Source organism: Mobula birostris, chromosome 14, assembly GCF_030028105.1.
Source record: "Mobula birostris isolate sMobBir1 chromosome 14, sMobBir1.hap1, whole genome shotgun sequence".
NCBI lineage: Eukaryota > Metazoa > Chordata > Chondrichthyes > Myliobatiformes > Myliobatidae > Mobula > Mobula birostris.
In genome coordinates this window covers 41083504-41104974 of record NC_092383.1, presented here as the reverse complement: position 1 = coordinate 41104974, position 21471 = coordinate 41083504, and the positions used below count along the sequence as shown (strand labels likewise).

The 21471-nt window shown below is 40.6% G+C and overlaps 1 protein-coding gene across 1 annotated transcript in view; it reads right to left on the bottom strand.

Annotated features, from left to right (window-relative positions):
• Positions 1–17185, bottom strand: part of aldh1a2 (aldehyde dehydrogenase 1 family, member A2) — a 111456-nt gene extending 94271 nt beyond the window's left edge. The window contains exon 1 of the mRNA XM_072278433.1: positions 15916–17185. Within this exon, the coding sequence (XP_072134534.1) occupies positions 15916–16032 (117 nt within the window). The 5' untranslated portion in view covers positions 16033–17185. The remainder of the gene's footprint in view (positions 1–15915) is intronic.
• Between the last annotated feature and the right edge of the window lie 4286 nt (positions 17186–21471).

The following is a 21471-nucleotide window of genomic DNA, read 5'->3' as shown; positions in this document are numbered from 1 at the left end:
TACATGTAATATCAGTGCTTATGAGACACAGTTCATTCCTCAAGAAACACAGAATTAAGTGAATTCAACTGTGGAAAACTGTACAAAATGTTGGTCCCTGCACTTGTGTCCTTAGAATAATGCATCCAGGCCGCAGGGAATGATTCTGGAAGTTTAATCCTGGGTCAGGGAATAAAAGGACAGTTTGTATCTATTTGAGAACACTTACTCTATTTAAGAACCTAAAAGGATGTCCTGTCTATGAGATCCATCAGTAGGTAGCAGAGGATGGATCAATATTTATTTTAAAAGGGGTTGTTCTACTCTTTTTCCTTTTAATGTTCAATAATCTTTAAATTGATTTACAATCTGCCATAGTAGCTGGAGAATTAACCACAAACATTTCTCACGGATGTTGTGGAATGTTTTTGCATTTCCAGCCTCACACATGTTTTGTTACCGGAAGATTTTCCACATCCCAAATAATGGTTTCCCACGTGAGGAATAACTTTAGGTGAATGGAGGATTGAATGAATGGGAATTTCTTATATTTTAATTGATTTAGTAGCTGGTTGCAACTTCATTCCATAAAAATAATTCCTTTCTCATATGTGGCTTCCTGCTTTGAGAGTTCTCGACTCCCATGCTCAGAAAGGCAGACATCAAATGCTCAACTATTGTTGAAGCATTAGCAGCTGTTTGGCTCCTAGTGTCTTCCAACTCATGGAATGACACAGTGTTGTAAATATTCTAGAGTCTCATGCGCACTGGGCACCTGTGCCGAAGACAATGCAGGAAATTTCATATCCTGTTCCAACTTAAGAACTTCATTTCCGGCTCTTTGGAACATTCAGTGCTGACAATTATCATTGTAATGGAAGAGATATGAGCCTGGGAAATACGAGTACTGAGAAGTATTCAATTTTACAATATAATTGTTGCGCAGATTTAATAATATAAATTCTGAACAGTTATACTATGGCCATTTATCAATTGTTATTAACATCCTGCTATGCTTGACTCCAGTATAATCATTAGTTTATTACATATTTGCCATGAAACTGTATACATGATCATATTGTGAGGATCCTGAAGAGATACTAAACTAGAAGTAGGAGAATCTCCAGTTCAGCATTATAGTGCCTCCAATAAAGCCACAGTCACAAGGATAAATAAATGCAGTTTTGATTCTCACATTATTTCATCACCTGAAAGTTCATGCGAGGATCAAATTTCAAAATCACTGCATTAATATTCCTGATCAATTTTAATTTGTTCCTAGGGAATGAGCTTCACTTACATGTTCATGGAAAAAACAGCGATATTCACATGGGATATTGATGCCAAGTCTGGGCAACCATAGAAGCAGCTCAACATTTGTCTCTGCCACATCTGAATAGTATGCTTGGAGAAATGAACATAACTGGCTGAAGTCTATAATTCTGGGAGGAAACAAGACAGTGCAATGAAGGCAGGAGATCGGGGCTGAGAGGAAAAATGGATCAGTTCATCATGACTGATGGTTCATCATGACTTGATGGGCCAAATGACCTAACTCTGCTCCTGTACCTTATGGTCTTCCGGTCTTATGTAAATTCATGATTTTATCTGAGAATACTAAATAATATGATTCAAATGTTTGGTTTCCATCCATTTCTCTCTTACAGGTAGATTGCGGAGTCAGTAAAAAAATGTTGGTGGTTTAGCAAACATCTAAGGAACACAAAGGGGAGAATATAGACATTGAAATATAAACAAATAAACAACAAATAAGCAAATCCATAAGCAAATGAATGGATGAATGAAAAATTGAATGAATGAAAAGACTAATACCTAAATAGAGAAAATTAAAATCAGTTCAGTCTCCCTCCTCCATAGAATTTTTTGCCAACTGTCAGTTCAGCAAGAAGCTCAGGAAGTATTCTTGGAATGAGCATTCTTGTAATCAGATAAAAGTTAAATAAAAGTATGATTGAAAGGCATTTTGCATAAATAAAGGCCTTACTTTTCAACTAGATTGATATCTTTGTTAGATGTTTTGATGTGAGCCATATGTGGCACAGAGTTTGAAGCCTCAGCCTCACCACACCTGATTAGGAACAGCTATCTCTGCCTTTCAAAGTCGCTGCAAGTGCCATTCCCCAACATAAACTGAATGCAAATCCCAAAATCTTAATCATACCCCTCCATACTTCCAGTGCAAGAAAACCCTCTAAGTTCTCTGTTGAAGAAAGCAGTAAGAAGCATTAAAAGATATTCTATTTGAGCTGGTAGTTTAGATTATTGATTTCTGATTTGGGGATGGGCATTGTCCATTGTACAGTTCACACAATGTGCCTGTCATCAACACATCCTTAATCTGATATCCTTGCATAAAATTTATCTTTCTATCAAAGTCCTTTGACCTCAGCTATAACCATGCTTCAGATATTGAGAGCAGAAGTGAAGACAATTTGGATTCTGGATGGACCCAGAGCTGGAACCCAAAAGTGACACTTCTCATTCACCGCACACTAATTATGTAAACACAATTATGTCAAAAAACATTTAATATTACTTTTGAGACTTTGAGGGAGCAATTTAATATCAATATTTTTCAACGATTATTTTACTTTTCTATTATAGTTCCATCACACTAAGACATGCTCTGTTTGTGATTTTGGATTTTGATTTCCTATATCAGCCATTTGTTTTGGTTTAGGAATTAGAGGTGAGACCATGATTTACATATGTGTGTGTGTGTGTGTGTGTGTGTGTATGTATGTGTGGGGTGGGGTGGTGCAGGGGTTTTGCAAGAGTGATTCTGTGCATACTGTATACTTAGTGCTCTTGAGCCTGAACAGGCAGTTGTATTACACTTGTATGAATGAATTTGATGTGACCTGAGTAGACCTGCAAAGGTATAATGAGGGATCCAGTCTTAGCCAATTATTAATCTAAGCAACCCTTCCCATTAATTTCTACCTTCACCAAAAGATTTACAATACATTTTTGAATCTTAAATGTACATGTCACAATATTCACTGGAAACTTTATATTTTTTAACATGTATCATGTTTATTTGCTCCCTTGAGGGTAACACTGCTTTAGGCAATGTGTTTAACAAATTAGTAAATACTTTCGCAAGCATTTACCATATTGTCACACAGCATCCAGGGTAAATCTTTTTCTTGGGTTTGAATGATTCCAGGTTCTGTTTCTGCACAAACCCATTTGCACAATTTGGAAAGGTTATAACACCTAATAATCGCCAACCCCACTATTTGCAAATGTAATGGGAAGTCATATTTAAGGAAAGTAAAAGTAATGCAAGCAGTGGCTGTGTGAGAGTACAACGCCAGTTAAAATGGTGTGATTGCTTCCTTTAAAAGATTCTTAAAAACAGAGTTGAAATTTGCCCATGAGTCATAGGTAATAGTGGCTGCTGGAAAATATTATCTTTTAATACTATTGTGAATGATGAGGTATTCCTGATGAGTTTTTAGAGTTTCAATGAGTCACAGATGTGTTTTTTTTCTCTTTGTTGTCACACTAAACTGCACTATTTGCATCTCAAACGTCAGCAGGAAGTTTAAAAAAAAGTGTTTCCAATCATCACTAATAACAGGAGGTACAGTACCCCTTATAACCATTAAATGAAGAATTATTTCCATATACTCTGCTGCCTTTGAAAACTTAATGTTTTGTTTAGCATTTCTAAGTATCAGACATTTTAATATACAATACTTCCCAGTAAAGATACTGAGCTTTGAATTTTAAATGAATCCCTTGCATGTTTATTCATCAAATAACAATGAAATCCAATAGTTGTCCTTATGTGGATTCAAAGGAAGTTTAGTTATTTAATTATGTTTATTTTAGCAATCAGCTTAAAGTATTAGTGCAGTGTATGCAACAAGAGATTGCATTCTTGTATCTACTTCTACTGCTTTTAATATTTAGGAGCGCTGAGGGAGTCCACACACCAGGAAATAGGAGACTCAATGGTCTGAGGAAATCAGCTAAAAGTTTTACTTTAAGTCATAGAAAAGTACAGCACAGAAACAGGTCTTTTAGCCCAACTAGTCCATGCTGAACCATTTAAATTACATACTCGACCTGCACCAGAACCATAGCCCTCCACATCCCTACCATCCAATAGGTACATTTAATGTCAGAGAAATGTATATAATGTATCCATGTACCTGTCTAAACTTGTTTTAAACATTGAAATTGAGCTCACATGCACCACTTGTGCTGGTAGCTCGTTCCACACTCTCACAACCTTCTGAGTGTAGAAGTTTCCTCTCCTGTTCCTTTTGAACTTTTCACCTTTCACCCTTAACCCATGACCTCTGGTTGTAGTCCCACTCAAACTCAGCAAAAAAGCCTGCTTGAATTTACCCTATCTATACCCCTCAATTTTGTGTACCTCTATCAAATCTCTCCTCAATCTTCTGCCTTCTAAGGAATACAGTCATAACCTGTTCAATCTTTTCTTATAACTCAAGTCCTCCGATATCAGCAATATCCTTGTAAATCCTTGTAAATTTTCTCTGTACTCTTTCAACCTTATTTACATCTTTACATCAGGTAGGTGACCAAAACTGCACACAATACTCCAAATTAGGCCTCAACAACATCTTATAAAACTTCAACGTAACATCCCATCTCCATTTCACAATACTTTGATTTATGAAGGTCAATGTGCCAAAAGCTTTCTTTATGACCCTTTCAACCTGTGACTCCGCTTTCACTGAATTATGGACCTGTATTCCAGATCCCTTTGTCCTGCCACACTCCTCAGTGCCCGACCGTTCCCTGTGTAAGATCTACCCTGGCCGGTCCTGCCGCACTCCTCATACTGAACACAGCCTACCCCATTACCTTTCAAATCATTGTCGGTGACTTCAATCAGGTGTGTTTGAAAAAAATCTCTGCCCAATTACTATCAACTTATCAACTGCAGCCCCAGAGGTCTCAACACATTCAACCACTGCTATAAGCTATAACGAATGGCAAACATTTGATTCCGAGACCACAGTTTGGGAATCTGATCACTTGGTTATCCTCTTTCTACCCGCATAAAAGAAGAGGCTAAAATGAAGGGCCACAAACGTAAAGACAGGAAGCAAAGGGGTGGCTATGGGATTTCTTCAAATCTGTGGACAGGGTCGTGTTCAAGGACTTAGCAAAGGATCTGAATGAATATGCTGTTGTTACAAAAACATTTGTAACCTTCTGTTCTTGCTTTGACCTTCACAAACTCGCACAGGCCCTGATGACCCTGTGACTTCAGTCTCTGAGGCTGATGTGAGAGCAGCCTTCAGGATGGTGAACCCATGGAAAGTATTTGGCCCAGATGGGAGACCTGGCTGAGTACCAAAGACCTGTGCTAATCCACAGTCTGGAGTGTTCACTGACATCTTTAACCTCTTGCTTTGACAGTCTGAGTTACCCACCTGCTTCAAACAGGCTTCAACTATACTGGTAACTGAGATGATCTTGGTAACCTGCCTCAATTACTATTGTCCAGTAGCACTTATATCCTCTGTGATGAAGTACTTTGAGAGGCTAGTAATGAAACATATCAACTCCTGCCTGAGAAGTGACTTGGATCTGCTCCGCTTTGACCTCTGGAGCAGCAGGTCAACAGCAGATGCCATTTCATTGGCTCTTCACTCAACCCTGCGACATCTGGACAGTGAAGATGCACACATCAGGATGCTCACTTCACCTGTGAATCTGCTGGCCTCGCCTGTTGTGTCCGGTGCTCCTGATGTGGCCTCCTCTACATTGGTGAGACCCGTCCTAGACTGAGGAGCTGCTTCATCGTGCACCTCCACAACAACCGCACCTCCTTCCGATCAATGAATTCCCTCTCTCTTCTATTCCCCACTCTGACCTTTCACCCACCTTACTTCTCCCTGGGTCCCCTCCTCCTTCCCTTTCTCCTATTGTCCACTCTCCTCTCCTATCAGATTCTTTCTGCTCCAGCTCTCGACCTTACCCACCCACCTATCACCATCTAGCTAGCATCTTTCCCCTCCTTATTCTGGGATCTTCCCCCTTCCTTCTCAGTCCTGAAGAAAAGCCTTGGCCTGAAATGCCAACTGTTTACTCTTTCCATAGATGCTGCCTGACCTGCTGAGTTCCTCTAGCATTTTGTGTGTGTGATCAAGATTTCCTTCATTGACTACAGCTCAGCACACAAAACTATCATCCCTTCAAAAACAATCAATAAGCTCCAACACCTGAGCCTCAATACCTCCTTGTGGAGCGGGATCCTTGATTTCTTCACTTGTAGACCTCAGTCAGATTGGCAACAACATCTCCTCCACAATCTCCATCAGCATAGATGCACCACAAGGCTGTGTGCTTAACCCCCTGCTCTACTCGCTTTACACTTATGACTGTGAGGCTAAGCACAGCTCCAATGTCATATTTAAGATTGCTGACAACACCACTGTCACAGGCCAAATCAAATGTGGTGACAAATCTGCATATTGGGGGGAGATTGGAAATTTGGCTGAGTGGTGCCACAACAAGAACCTTGTCCTCAACGTCAGCAAGACCAGGGAGCTGATTATTGACCTCAGGAGGAAACCAGAGATCCATGAGCCAGTCCTCATCATTGGTTCAGAGGATGAGAGGGTCAGCAACTTTAAATTCCTTGGTGTTATCATTTCAGAGGATCTGTCCTGGATCCAGCACCTAAGGGCCATTGCAAAGAAAGCACAACATTGCCTCTAATTTCTTAGAAGTTTGTGAAGATTTGGCATGTCATATAAAACTTTGATAAACTTCTATACTGACTGGTTGCATCGTGGCCTAGTATGCAAACACCAACGCCCTTGAATGGAAAGGCAAGGAAACGGCCCTCCCCACCATTGAGCACATCTACATGGAGCGCTGTCACAGGAAAGTAGCATCCAGCAGCAAGGACCTCCACCATCCAGGACATGCTCTCTTCTTGCTGCCATCAGGAAGGAGATACAGGAAACGCAGGACCCACACCACAGATCAGTAACAGTTATTCCCCCTCAACCATCAGGCTCATGAACTAAAGGGGATAACTTCAGACAACTTCATTCACCCCATCACAGAACAGTTCCCACAAACTATGGACTCACTTTCAAGGACTCTTCATCTCATGTTCTCAATATTTATTTATTTATTAATATTTCTTTTCTTTCTTTTGTATTTGCATAGTTTTTTTCTCTTTTGCACATTTATTGTCTGTCCAGCTTGTTGGGTATAACCTTCCACTGATTCTATTGTATTTCTTGCATTACTGTGAATACCTGCAAGAAAATAAATCTCAGGTTTGTATATGGTGACATATAAGTATTTTGATAATAAATTTACTCTTAACTTTGAACTTTGATTTATTCCACAGCTTGGGTTTGCCAAAATCTAACTTCAGAAACAATCCACGGCAGTTCTTACTGCTCCTTGTAAAACACTTTGCAAAAGAAGTGGAATGTGTTCGTTCCAACTTCCTTAGAGCAACAAATATGAAATATTAATCACCTCTGCAAAGTCCATCCCACAAAATACCTAAATCATGTAAAAGTTATTTACCCTATATTTCCCTCTTTTTAAAATTGTAAATTAGATTAAAGGTTAATTCTAATTATAATCCTTTACAATATAAACAGCTTTCATTATATTAAATTTTATTTTCACGTGATACAAACTGTAAAGTTGCCATTCTGAGCAAAACTCAATAGAAGTGGTTGATACAATCCTGCAAACTAAGTAATTCATGAAGATTTCAACTCAATGCACGTAAAAATCTGCCTCAATTCCTTTTCCAGAGACACAATGAATGCCATTCTTAGATTGATCTACCAGGAGGCATCCGTGAGGGATGCGGCTTGCCTCATGGAGTGAAGGAAAGGATTGACCAATACATATACCATTCCCTTTCTCCTAATGTCTTGTATGAGACCTACAGGGACTCGAGCAAATAAAATAAAATAGAAAAGAGCTTGGTAGATTGTGAACCACACTGGGATTTTTTTAGAAAAGAATCTAACACAGTGCTGTACAACAGAAATCAAATGCTGAAACCCATTCCCCTTGAAGCACTGTTAAAACACTGTGATCAAAAATGGTTACATATATTTTTAAATTAATTCCACCTCAATGCTTTTCCAGGAAATTCAATGCTAGAATCTTTACTAATAAAATTTCTTCCTTTTTGTGAATGTTTGCCAAGGAACCAATTCATTTTGTGTTGGATTATGAACAGGCATGATGAGGGGAATAAGTGCTGCATTACCAGCCGCTGTTGTTCTGTAATCTACCAACAAGATGTTGTTAGATTACAAATCAGCAGGGAGTGTGGAGTTTGGAAGGTCAGGGAAACAATGATACCCTCAAGATGGGGCACGATTTGCTAGTGAATCATCACTTCTTTAGCTGATTTTTAGAAGCTAGTAAATTGGACACTGCATAAGAGTCTGGCATGCTTGTGGCAACTTTTGATTTTTGATAGGATATTAATATGCATTATTGTTCTATTTACAAAGAACAAAGCTAGTTTTGGATTCTTGCATTTTGCATTCCAAAGTCATTCAAGAGAGATCTTCTGATAATTAATGAGTAAAGACGAGAATCAAACAATGTAGGCAATGGTTTCTTTGCTACTAATCAGGCCCAACAAGGATTATAAGCATTAGGAATGTAGAAGTACTTGTGTCTTGGTGAGAATGCTCTGTGGGAGGGCTGTCTCACATTGATAGGAGGGGAGGAGAGAACACTGGCTATCTTTTACCATCTCACATCAATCTGTTATGAAACTGGGAATGTAACTTGACATTTTGTTATGGAACAAAATACTTGCACCAAATGTTTTCACTCTCGCGACTCTTCAATTGGTCACGAAATTTGCATATGGCAACAGAGCAAGCATAGGGCACCAAAATGTTTATTTTCCTTCTCTGACAACTTGTCCGTGGGGCACTTCTCCATCCCAAATGTTTGCTGATTTCCAGAATCTGGGACTCTGCCACAGTAACATATAATTGTAACCAATAATAAAAATGGTAATATCTTATGTTGCCTTCTTTTAAGTTTCTGATATCTTGATGTTTAATTACTATTTAACTTTTACTTTGTTCTAAAAGAAGAGCATTGTAGCATCATTCTGACAATGCATGTGAGCTGATTTTTAAACAGTCCTGGATAAAACAAAGTACCTGTTACTTGGCCACTCATTTCTGAAGATACAATTAGACAACTAGATTTCATATCTTTTCTGCTTTTCTTCATCGGATAAAATGCTCTGTGTTGTTAAAAAGTGGCAATTGTGCTGTTGCAATCATTTCAGTAAAATGCAAGATTAGTTTGAAAAGTATTTTGAAAGTCTAACAGGGAAAAAGACTGTTTTACATTTACAGATTTTGCTTTACCAGCTTTGATCTAAATGTAGACAAATGTTTATGTGTAAATCTGGCAACAGGACAAACTCTCCATTAAAATAATAACAGACAGGTCATTGATATTTGACAATAAATATATGGTGGTATTCGGCTGGACTACACATACAGAATGTTCTGCTAAATTACATGTTATACATGATTCTAAACCATTTCTCTTTATTCTGCAGAAATTTGGTAACAGCACACTATATTTGCATCTATGTATGCATAGACATACGTATATGTGCAGTAAGTACTTTTGCTTAAGTGTATGTATGTAAAAACTGCCATGTACGTAGAGATGCATCTTTGCATTGTAACATGCAATAACAGGCAATTCCACTGCTCCAATCCTTAATGAAAATTCATGTTATCAAGAGCATGGTCCCCTCATCAAACAGAGGAGATAGCAGGAATGTCACCTTCATTTGCAACAGCTCCATTTGGCCCAATCACCCCCCTTGGCAATGATGAATCACCGGCAGTATCCCTACCTTCGCCCGTTTGATCTCAGCTCAGCAAGACTTAGTTTTGATCTGAAGAGCTGCAGATCACTTGGGTCAGAGACAAATAGCTGAGACACTGACCTGCACAGTGGTGGGAGATATAACTTAGGCCAAAGCCATAAATGTACTTCTTGAACTTTCTCTGCCTATAATCGCTGATCCACTAATGCTATTTGCTTCTCATTTCTCCACATTTCCCTGAATTTATACAACCAAGATTCAAATGGCATTAAGATTAATTTGGCTATTTGTAACAGTTCTTATCATCGGAGTGTTTTAATACTTGTGAATATCTTTTGTTGATAACGTACTGTGTTTATCATTAACAAATGTTTTTCTAAAAAATTCAATTTTGTGTAATTAATTAAAGCAGACTCCTTCTGCACCATCAACTGAAATAAGTATGATGATAGTTATGGTTTAAGTACCAGATGCAAGAGGACACTGGAATGTTGTTGACTTCGTTGGTGTTTTAAAAGAACAAAAAAAATCCTGACAGCTCAAAGTGATTAACCTTTACATGAAGCTAGGCATGACATCCGAGGTAAAAATTTCAAACAAGATGTCAGCAGTTATGAGATAAAGGTGTGAAGTAACAAGCACCAGTTCTATAGCACCACAGCAAACCTGAGGCTTTCCACAATGTGGTCCTTTCTTCTCCTGTTCAATGCATCCATCTACTTCATCTGCTAGAACCCTTTCACAAATTTGATATAATGGTACTAAAGTGTGGAGGAAAGCTCATTACTGCTCCTGCTGTTTACAAGCCAGGATTTATGCTCAATAGATTGAACTTTCTGACACAAAATCACTAAATGGCTGGAACCACCAGCAATGCTTTCATTTGTGAAATTTATCACCCAGACAGTGCAAATACTTATCAACATGTGGAGGTGTGGAAGGCCATATTAATTACAACCAACACATGTAGCCTGATAACCAGCCATCCTTTAAAGAAGCTTCAATGAACACGCACTAGAGAAAGTTAATTCACCGCAACCATTTGGCCTTGCCTGGAATACAATATCACACCAATCCAATCCATTTAGTGGGGTTTAAACTCTCTAGAGAGGAAAATGAAGTTTAATGTTGTTGTTATTCCAGGTTCACTGCATCCACTCCCCTTGAGAGCTGCGCAGGCAAACAGCTGGGAGACACAACTACAAAGACCCCTACTCACACACAGCCACTTCGTGCAGAAAGGAAAAGGTCTTTGCTCAGAAATAAGTTATCAAGGACTTGTTTGTCTAATGAGACATTCATGCCTAAGTAGAAAAGAAACATTTACTCAAAGAAAACATGCAGGAAAATTAGGTCCAATTTGTACTTGGTCAAAGCGTGAACCCATTACATGAGTAGTGTCAGATTTCCATCAAAACAATTTACTGCTAAAATGCTTGATCTGTGAGCATTATCCAATGCTGACTGTATTGCGCCTACTGCTGGAACGATTGCAGCTATTACTGAACACATGAAGAGATTCAACTATTAGTTAAATTGAAAAAAGCATACACTTTCAAAGAACCCATTAAAAAATTAAAATGTTGAACAATTTCATGTGATAATATAACAATGCACTGATTAACAGATCCTTTGCAGTGTCTTGAAAGTGATTTCATGATTATTTTTAGCAGTTTTGTCAGGTGGAAAAGAAAAGCAGAGGTAAATGTTTCTGTTCCACAATTTCTAATTTGTTGTGGGGGATACAATTGTAGATTATACTCTGCTAGATTGCTAGATACAACTGTACTCTGCTACATTTGAGCTCTCAAACATTCAGGTTTTGTACTGGGACCATCAGCCTAGTCACGTTTAATCTTCAGCAGGTAGATTCAATGGCTAGGTACATCTGAGACTTTGTTACCTGGTCTTTTGGTTCATGCTGTGAAATTCTATCCTTCTACATTTCCAAAATAAATAAGTACTGGTGGAATGAAGGAGCAAGTAAAGGTAATATATTGCACTGAGTGCCATTAGAAAACAATGATTACATGTGCTCTATGTGATTACCCTGCTTAAGTCATTAAGATATTTGTCAGACTATCTGTTTTGATATGGAAGCTTTCCTTTCATTGCTTTCCTCCAAGACAGCTTCATCACCAAATAAATGGTGATATCAGTTCCTTATGTAGTATTTTTGGTGATTGGTTAATACTAGTTTAAATAGATTAATAGTTTTGTGAAAGGATTACGCACTGAAACCTGTCGAGAAGCGATCGTCCATTAACAGTAGAGTATAACCCCTTTTTAGAACAAGAAGGGGAATGATTTACACTGGAGTATGTAAATACTGAAGGTCACAAAAGATTTTGACACTCAAGGTCATAAAAGATTTTGAGGTGGAAATGACATTAAGGAAGCTATCAAGTTGTGATATAACAGTTGCGGCGCCGCAGTTAACTCCAGCTCGTTATGGATATAGCTAAGATGACAAATACAAGACTTTCCTCTTGGTTGATTGTGCCAACAATTCCTCATTGTTACAGATTAATGGAACGTGTAAAGAAATGAAGACAATTTTTGGAATTTACTGTTAGGCTTCAAACAACACTCAAAAAATGAACTGAGTCAATGCACTAAATCCCCTGGTTTACTCAACTCTGGTGTCACAATCTCATAGTGATCTCAGTAGCTGTAAATTACTGGCATACTCTCACAGTTCCAAAAACCTCTAAACTTCCAACCACATGGACTAATCCACTTATCACTCTGCCTGCCATCTTGGCGGAGGGGTTGGGGGGGGGGGGTCACAATTCTGAAAATAGCTGACTACTGCTTGTGTTTTGTCTATGTTTTGACTTTGTAGTTTATTTCCAGAAAAATACTTCATTCCTAATATTCCTCCGGTAGTTCCGTGAGTTTATTGAGGTTACTCAATGTCACGGATCAGTTCCTGGACTGTTTTACATGAAATGGAACAGAAGCAGATGCAATATAATTGGTCCCAGTCTAGGAAGCAAACATTAGTCAAGATTCCCACCTCCAATCACTACTCATTGACACCTGCTGTAAGTGTACATAGATGATGTAGAATGAAGACAAGATCTGGGTAACCTGTGATGCCCCTGTGGTGAATAGTGACAAATCTCACACATGCATTGAGGCTACTTGCTCAAGATAGCAGAAAGCAGCTTTCCACCCACAGAATCAATGTACGCGGCTATTGAATTGAACTTAGTCTTCATATGGAGCATTTCTGAATCTCTTTAAAATGTAAAATAAACTGAAAATGTCCAGTCCCACCTGCCAAACCTGGCACACAAGCAACTACCAGAGTTTACGGATCATTATAAAAAACTGAACTAAGTTCACTGTGAGTTTTTTTTAGTCCCATTTCGCCTAACGCAGTAAAGATACACCCTTTCCAACACAGGAGGAAACCGCTTTTAGGCAATTGGCTTTAAAAAAAAGTCACCAACAGGGAAAGTAATATGTTTTATGCTGCCAGTTGTAATGGGTTTGTACTCAGGACCATCTCAGCGCATATACAAATGACAATTCCTAAGTATGCCTGAGTTTCTATGCTGCAAAAGCATAGAACTCGTACCTACACAGGAGTGCCTCTGCCTGTGCCAGGGCCGTCTCGCCATCTATGCATGTAAACAAGGGCTATCCCACCCAGCATGAACTCAATAATTCTGTGTGAGGGAGGGTTGACCCTTCAGGTGTTCACGGGTGCCTCTGTACACGCGCACGGCTTTGTCCCTGTGCACGCGCAGAGCTCCATGCACATATGTTCCGAGACTCCCAAAAACTGGAATTGTTTAGACGGCGACGCGGTCAGCAGGCAGACGTTCTACTGGATTTACACCTCGCACCTTGTCAAACTGAGGAGTGTAAATACTGCTGTGGGACAAGCTTACCATCCATGTCCAATAGCTGTAGTCCCTCAGCACGCTGAACGTGTGTGCTGTGAACTGGGTGCCGATGCCCCAATTGACTGTGAGCAGAAACGGTGGATGTTGTTGGAAGTGCCAGACCCTTTCGGCCCAGAGTCCGGCCCGGCCCCAGTCAGAGTTCGGGCTTGTAATCTAACAGTGGGGGCACTGTCTTATTGTTTTCACTCCGGTTTTAATAACTGAATTACCGAGATCCAAACTCCATGATAAAGCGTGTGCGCGTGTACTGATGTTTGTGGTTAGTTTAGGAGACAATCAAAAGTAGATTTTAAGGTTTCAACAATGAAAGTTATTGGCGGGGAGTAGGTGCATTTTTAGACCATCCTCTCCCAGGGCTATGACTGGCATGATCTGGAAACGCAATCCCTGTCGTTCAACAGTACCGCAAATATCAATTTGCAATGTGCGGAACTGCTGAACGATAGAGATTTCTCCCGGGTGCCCCTTCTTTCCAACTTGGCACCCACTCTGTTAGCCCTTCCCTTATTGCCCGTTTTCAGCCCAGCTAAGAACAAGATGATACCCACTGAGACACACTACTTTGTCTGTATCATATCCAGTAAGTTTCATGCATTTATTTCGTTTATATAAATATTTTCAACCCATTTTGCCATCTCATCCTATCAAAGACCCCGGTGGAAGGTTGTAGACGGGCCCCGGTGACAAGTGTACACTGGGAACTGCTCACCGTGCTCCCCACTTCCCAAGCCAACAGCCCTCTCCTGGAACACAGATTGCAAACTGAGGGATGTTAACGGGAAATTATCATTTGGCGAGTAAGTGAGGTTTCGTTACCAATTAGATCTAAAAAAAATCGAAGTCTCACATTACAAACCCTGCCTCATTTCAGCTGTTTGTTTTTCTTTATAATAAATGGAAAGTGGATACTGCATTAAAGGGCCGACTGAGGATGAATCTACACCCAAAACCCAAGATAGCCATAAATCTCCCTCACTTCCCGTAGAGATCCAATCGTACGCAATGAAAGGTCCCTGCAGAATACACGATGTACACATTCCTCTTGACAGATCTGCGCAGAAAAGCCATTAACTGATGTTTGCAGTGGTAAGAATCACATTTATTAAAAAGAAACTGAATTCACAAGAAAGGTTTATTGAATTGGAAATCCTTAACACAACCTCCACATATCTGATGTGTTATTTGTACCTGGAGATTTTATTGTTGAATAATGTAAAAGGATTTATTGAAAATCTAACGCCAGCAAAAAGAGGAGCTGAGAAAGTGTTATTTTAGCTCCTTAACACGACACAGAAAGGAAGGCATTTCTCCCATTACGGAAGATTCCGCTGTTCTATGCTCGGATTTCCAGTCACAGCGCACGACACGAGGATCCCGGGATAAAAGTTAACGGGTGGAAGTATCAGGAGCAGCAAAGCGCAGATTCGGGCGGCGTTCCTTTGGAACCAAGTGACATGATCACATGTCACAGAGAAGTTGCCAGCAACCCCATCGGTCCCCAGGGAGAAGATGTCCCCGGTGGATCCAAACAGATCGGCTCGCGGGCCGGGCACCCATGTCAACAGCCCGCCCCGCTCCGGTTTCTAGGTGCTAACTGCAGTCAGTCCCCGCTGCCACCTCACTGGGCTTGGTCACGGAGTACCTACAAAATGTACCTACATTATTTTTGCTCGTTTATATTTAGACATCCCGGTTTACGCACGGTGACATTATTACGCTGAGCGGCCCGCGGTGAAGTGTCTCCACGCTGCTGTTTGTCACTTTTATTCCCCTCTGAAGATGTACCTCGGGGATAGACCCACCTGCTGTTGTTATCGTTTGGAACGCAAATAAGCAGGAGGCGAGAGCGCGGCCGCGGCTCGGAGATGGAGCAGAGTGGTGGGAGGGTGGGCGAACGGAGTAGCGGTTACCCTCCGAACCACCCCAGTGGACAGAACTATTCTCTCCCGGACGTGTCTGGGGCTGTTGGCTAGTGGGAGTCTGATTCTGAAACACTCCCCTATTCCCCCGCTGACACTGAACTCTCCCTATTCCGAATGAATCAACCGGACTGCCGCTCTCTGCATACATCATCACATACCACAGAGCAACCAGTGAGACACGGTAACCTGTTCTCACGCACCACTGAATAAAAACAGTACGAACCTTGGTGTGCTTGATCTCCAGGTTTGAAGTCGGAGACGGCAGCAATTGAAGAGAAGCGATCAGGGAGGGGGGATCGGACTTCAGTTCGCTGGGGAACTCGATCTCACTGGAAGTCATGTCGGTAGTGAGCCCGGCGCAATCAACGATGCCGATTGTTTTCGATTTTTGCTGATCGGAGATTCTGACTTGTCCCGTGTGGTTGGGCTTTGTTTATAAGCAGGTGTCAGTCCGTGTCTCTCTCTTATTGGGCATCAGCTGGGAAGGGGCTGGGCCCCGGAATGCTCTGCTCAAAAATTAAGATTAAACAGTCACACTGTTTTAATGCGGGGATAACGCACGACTGGATCCACGAGAGACTTCCTCAAATTAGTATCACATCAGAAACTCTACATCTCTCTTTTTTTATCTCTCTCTTCTGCCAGGGTCTGAGAACCTGGGCGAGCAGAGACCCGTTTTATACGTAGCGCTGGACGGGATAACGGGCGGAGGAGAAAGAACGGTTTCATTCAGTCACACCTGGGATCACCTGAACCGAAATCAAATATTCGCACTGGAAGCGCGGCTGGGTGAAGAGTTTGGGGTGGGGGAAGGTGTTGCAATTTGCCAACTTCAGTCTAAATGCAAAGTAAGCGCACATGGAAACAAATATCTTCCTGCATTCCAAACACACCGACCTATGCCAACAATCATCTGTAAAGATAAATGGCAGACATTGCAGGCATCAGTACTCAGGTCGCCTCAGTTTCATCATCTCTTCCTGCCTGTAGTTTTTGTCAGGGAGATGCTTTCTAACGCCCGCTGCTTTTCACATTTAATTCCGGCAGGAGTGACAGCGACCACCTTTTCTTTCTGCTCGCATCCACGCATTTTTATAGGTAACGGGTCAGCATGGTTTTGCTGTAAATTCTACTTCGACATTTACGATTAGCACAATTCGTTTCAGGATAAATCCGGTGCATAAAGTTGTAGACAGATCGATAGTGAAGACCCTCCTCTGTGTTTTGCCTTTTCTGGTTAATATATTATTGTTGGAAAGCGTTTTGTTTAGACGAGAAGGTTTAAAGGGGAGACATTATTTCAGCATCATATTCCGTTCAGCAGTCCGAGGGGATACTTAGTGGGACCTGGACGCGATGTAACTGTGTTGGGACCGGAACCCTCCTCTCCCAGTGAAAGTGTCATTTAACCAGAATTGGAGCCCGAGCGAGCATGGGTCCGAGGTCCGCACCGATACCGGGCTTTTCCCACAGCCCCCAGACACATCCGCCACTTTTCCACAGCTGGGATATCTCGTTGCCAATAAAAACCCAATCTCTAAGTATACAAAACAGCTTTTGCGGAACGAAGCTAGCTGAACTGGTCCAAAATAAACGCGCTTTTCACAAGGACAGTCAGTAACCCCCGGCTATGTATTGGACTCTCCAGTTTAGCGCATAGTGCCCGCTTCACTACGATGATGACGATATAGCTGGGGGGTAACTGCCCCAACCGTTAATTCATGCCCCATTTATCAATTTCATTCATACATTCCCAAAATCATTCGTATACGCCCGTGGAGCTGCTGAAACATTATAGATCCAACTACAGCTAACTTATACCCCAAGTGAGGCAACATGTCTGCCATTCTCAGCGGTAAAAAGGTGTGATGTGGTTCAGGTTAAAGTTTGTTTAACGCGGTGTTTTGGGTTCGTGTTACAGTTTCTCTTGCTTAAGTCAAAGCCGCAACGAGGAACAGAGCGCCCTTCGCTACTCTGGTGACTGAAGGATCGCTTTAAGGCAATAAACAGCGCTAGTTAGGTCTGCCTACACACCACAGGTTACAACAGCAGCTAGAACCTTTATTAGAATAACGCTTTTAATAGTTCCGATTTACAGTGAATAATCGAAATTAATCCTAATCGATGACAGTAATATAGGAAGATACGGATTTGCGTTTTTGTTTCCATGTATAACAGAGTTCGTCCCTGCTAAATCAATAGAATGCCCATTATTGATGTCGAAAGTCTGGAAACGTAACATTCGGGCTTGAGGAAATGACACATCTTTTAATCTTGCAGTAAATCAATAGATTCCTTACAACCGACAGACTCTGTCCGAAATTTGTCAATTTCCGAGAAATTGCCCTAAACCGACCGGCGTTATCTCCTGCGTGTGTGAATACAGTTTACCTTTTCCTTTAAAAAAAATTGTTTTCTTAAAGCCGAGGTTCACATCAAAGTCCTTAATTCCCGAAGAGACTGACAGTGATTAATGTAATCAAAACACCTAACTCTCAAGTCATTACTTTTAAACACAGACAAACAAGAACCCACATACAGTTAACAAAGCAGCGGAACCACGCCAGTAGTGCGCGCCGCTCGCTCACATGCTGGAACCACAAGGTCGGGCTCCCTCTACTGGTGCACACGTCCGCTTTCATGATCTGCTTTGCCCAGCGACAACATCAATGTCCAATGTAACTCGAAGGAAAGCGGGAATGTTATCTGATTGTTGCTAACCTGGCCGCCTCTTAACGTTATTAATTCTGACTGACCAATGAAATTCTCAAATAGTGTCAGCTTAATATTATGATACTGTATTAAAATTTTCTTTTTGGTACCCAGTTATCAGCTGACATATGTACCCAAACTGTATCGCCATTTCTGTATCATTGCTATGTGGCTACTAATTTATTTGAGGGAGGGTAAATCTATAACTGACTCAGTTTGTAGTTGAACCTATTTTGGAATGCCACAGACCACTTGGAAACAAGGTCTCAGGCCGATGGCTTTGGCGCCACATTGAGTATAACTTGGGATCAGTTTGATCTCATTCCCACTTCTGAGCGTCGTTTTTTGGTGACTCTCAGATGTGAATCCCAGCACGGTGCATGGTCCAGTTCCGCCGGCGGCCTGGAGTCACAGGGCAAACAATGTGTTCTTCACTGACAAGACCACCGGCAGCGGGCAACGGGGGTTTGTAACGCGGTAATTTTGGCGATTTTCTGGGGATTGGAACAGAAGATATTTCCGTGGAGGGCAGAAATAACTTAATTTTAGAAGAAGCGCGTTCCAATTTAAATACATGAAGAAAATGCACGTCGGATAGATGTCACCTGCTGATTGGCGAATATTTATTTAGAACAGCAAATGAACGAAGGAAATAAAGTAAGAAAATGTGTTAAAATCTAAGTGTCTCTGAAAGTTAATTCCATAACAAGAATGCTGTCTACAGTATAACATGGATACACTGTTCAATTCCTTGTCAGTTCCCACTGTCTTTTTCAATGGCCGAAAATACATTTAAAACATCTGCTGAACCCTAAAGTAAAAAGAATCTTTGTAATATCATTGGACACATTATAATTTAACAGAAAAATATATTTGCACACATATGCATAAATATTTAACTTTCAAAATTGTAAAATCATTCAACGTATAATCTTATAGGTTGTGTTATAAATTGTCTTAACACATTAGTAAACTGAAGTAACTTTTCCTTTTCCTTATTGTAATATGTTTAATATGAAGAGGTTATGATAAGTAAATGATCTACATTATTATTTTTAATAAATATGAACTTACTGCGGAAAACAAACATCAGATCAGAGGAGATTTCCTTGCCTCGTTGATACAGACCAGCAGTCATTTCTCGGAGACAAAGGATGTGTGACTATGGAGGGAAGTTGAAAAAAAGCTGCGGAGCTTCATTGAAAACTCTAACCAAAGTGCCAAAGATGTGTATCTCCATCCAAAGAACACAGAAAAGTACAGCACTGGAATGGGCTCTTCAGTCTGTGATGTTTGTGCGAAACATGATGTCAAACTGAACTAAATTTCTTACATCTGCATGTGATCAATATCCCCTATTTCCTTCATGTTCATGTGTCTATATGAAAGTCTCTCGTTTTCAGTCTGGTCGTTAGATTGGTCTAGCTGTGCTTTTGATGAATCTGAGTTTGTGGGCTAGAATAGGTTTTCTGGTAGAATAGATGTTCAGAAGAAGCTGTGGATACAGTTATTCAAGTTGAGGGTGTACTAACTGACAAGCACAAGGACAAGGATGGTGAAGAGAGGGTGTGTCTGCTGCTGGCTACTAGAGTCAGTGAAATGGCTGGTGTTCTTCAGATGTTGGGCTGAAGGGAAGAAGTTGCATGCATTTGCTTTGAATGTATTTGCTGATCACAACATATGAGGAGAAAACAGAAAATAGAATATTTCTGATGCTGGGACTTTCCAGATGAAAAGCTCAAATGTTGCAAAATGTGTTTATTCCTGGCACACTTGGACACTGTATAATCATCCTCAGTTGCTACAGACAGACATCATATCTGGCCTGGACGAACTGTGGATGCAGTTATTAAAGTTGGAAGAAGAAGAAGGTGGTCAAAGGTCAGAGGGAAAGAACTGATGGGATGACAGTATAAGTGTGAGTACCATTCCTTTGCTATTTTGAACCTAGAGACCACCAATCTAAAGAAGGAGATAATCAGTAACATATCTCAACTCACTGCCTCTCCATCTGTAGATCTTTCTAGCTTTAGTAGCTGCAACGTTGACACTAAGAAGACACAGAGGACCGGGTGGAAGAGTTGATGGCTGAGACAGATGCTCCCTGGTCTTTGTGAAGCCTGAGCAGATGTTATTATAAGTGCATAACAACTTAGAAGAGGACTTACTCTCTTTGCAGACAAAATTAATGGTTGACCAGAGGAAAAAAATGGTTACATTTATGGCCACACTTGAACAACTGATCTTGGACTCCAATACAATGATTTGCAATCAACTGATCCTTTTAAATGTTATATAATATTGTGATTAAATTTGTCATTAAATCATAGCCCTGAGGGTTATGGGTTATGGGCACATGGGTCGGGGCAAGGGAGAACATCTTGTTTTGTTCACTGCAACTTGCATTGATCTGTTCTTAAAAACAATTAAGTGGCAAAACCTGAGACTTGCAACCATACACTTCAGAATCACAACCATTACTGCAAAGCCACTGAAAATGCACTGGTGAGATCAAAGATTCTGTAAGGTGCTTCTAGAAATGGAAAAGTACTACAGATACCCTTTCCTCTTAAATGACTCCCCAGTCACTCAGTGCTTTAGGTAGTCTGCCTCCCTGTTTCATGGAAGACTGGGAGACAGATGTAGCCAAGTTCTCTTCACAAGTTGTTACTACGAATACATTCCAACCTTCTGTTCCTCACAAAGGACTTTGAAAATGTCATAGCCAATGCCAAACTCTTATTTTGTTTCACCTTATGAATTATTCAACCCTGTTTTCAACAGTCCAAGCTACGTATGTAGGCAAAGCCCAGACCTTTCTGTTGTTATCTATCTTTATTTTATACTTATTTGTCCTTGAGTCTTAAATTACATACACTGTCATCACCAAGTCATCTCTGTTTTAAACCATTAAATTTCATCCCATCCCTTCTCCCATTACTGAAAACCTTCACCGAAATATCCAGTGCCACAAATTGCAATTCTCTTCTATTTAGCTTCCTGGCATCAATCCTGGATAAATGCTTACACTGTTTCCTGCCTTGGATCCTGTGCTAATTCCACCTCA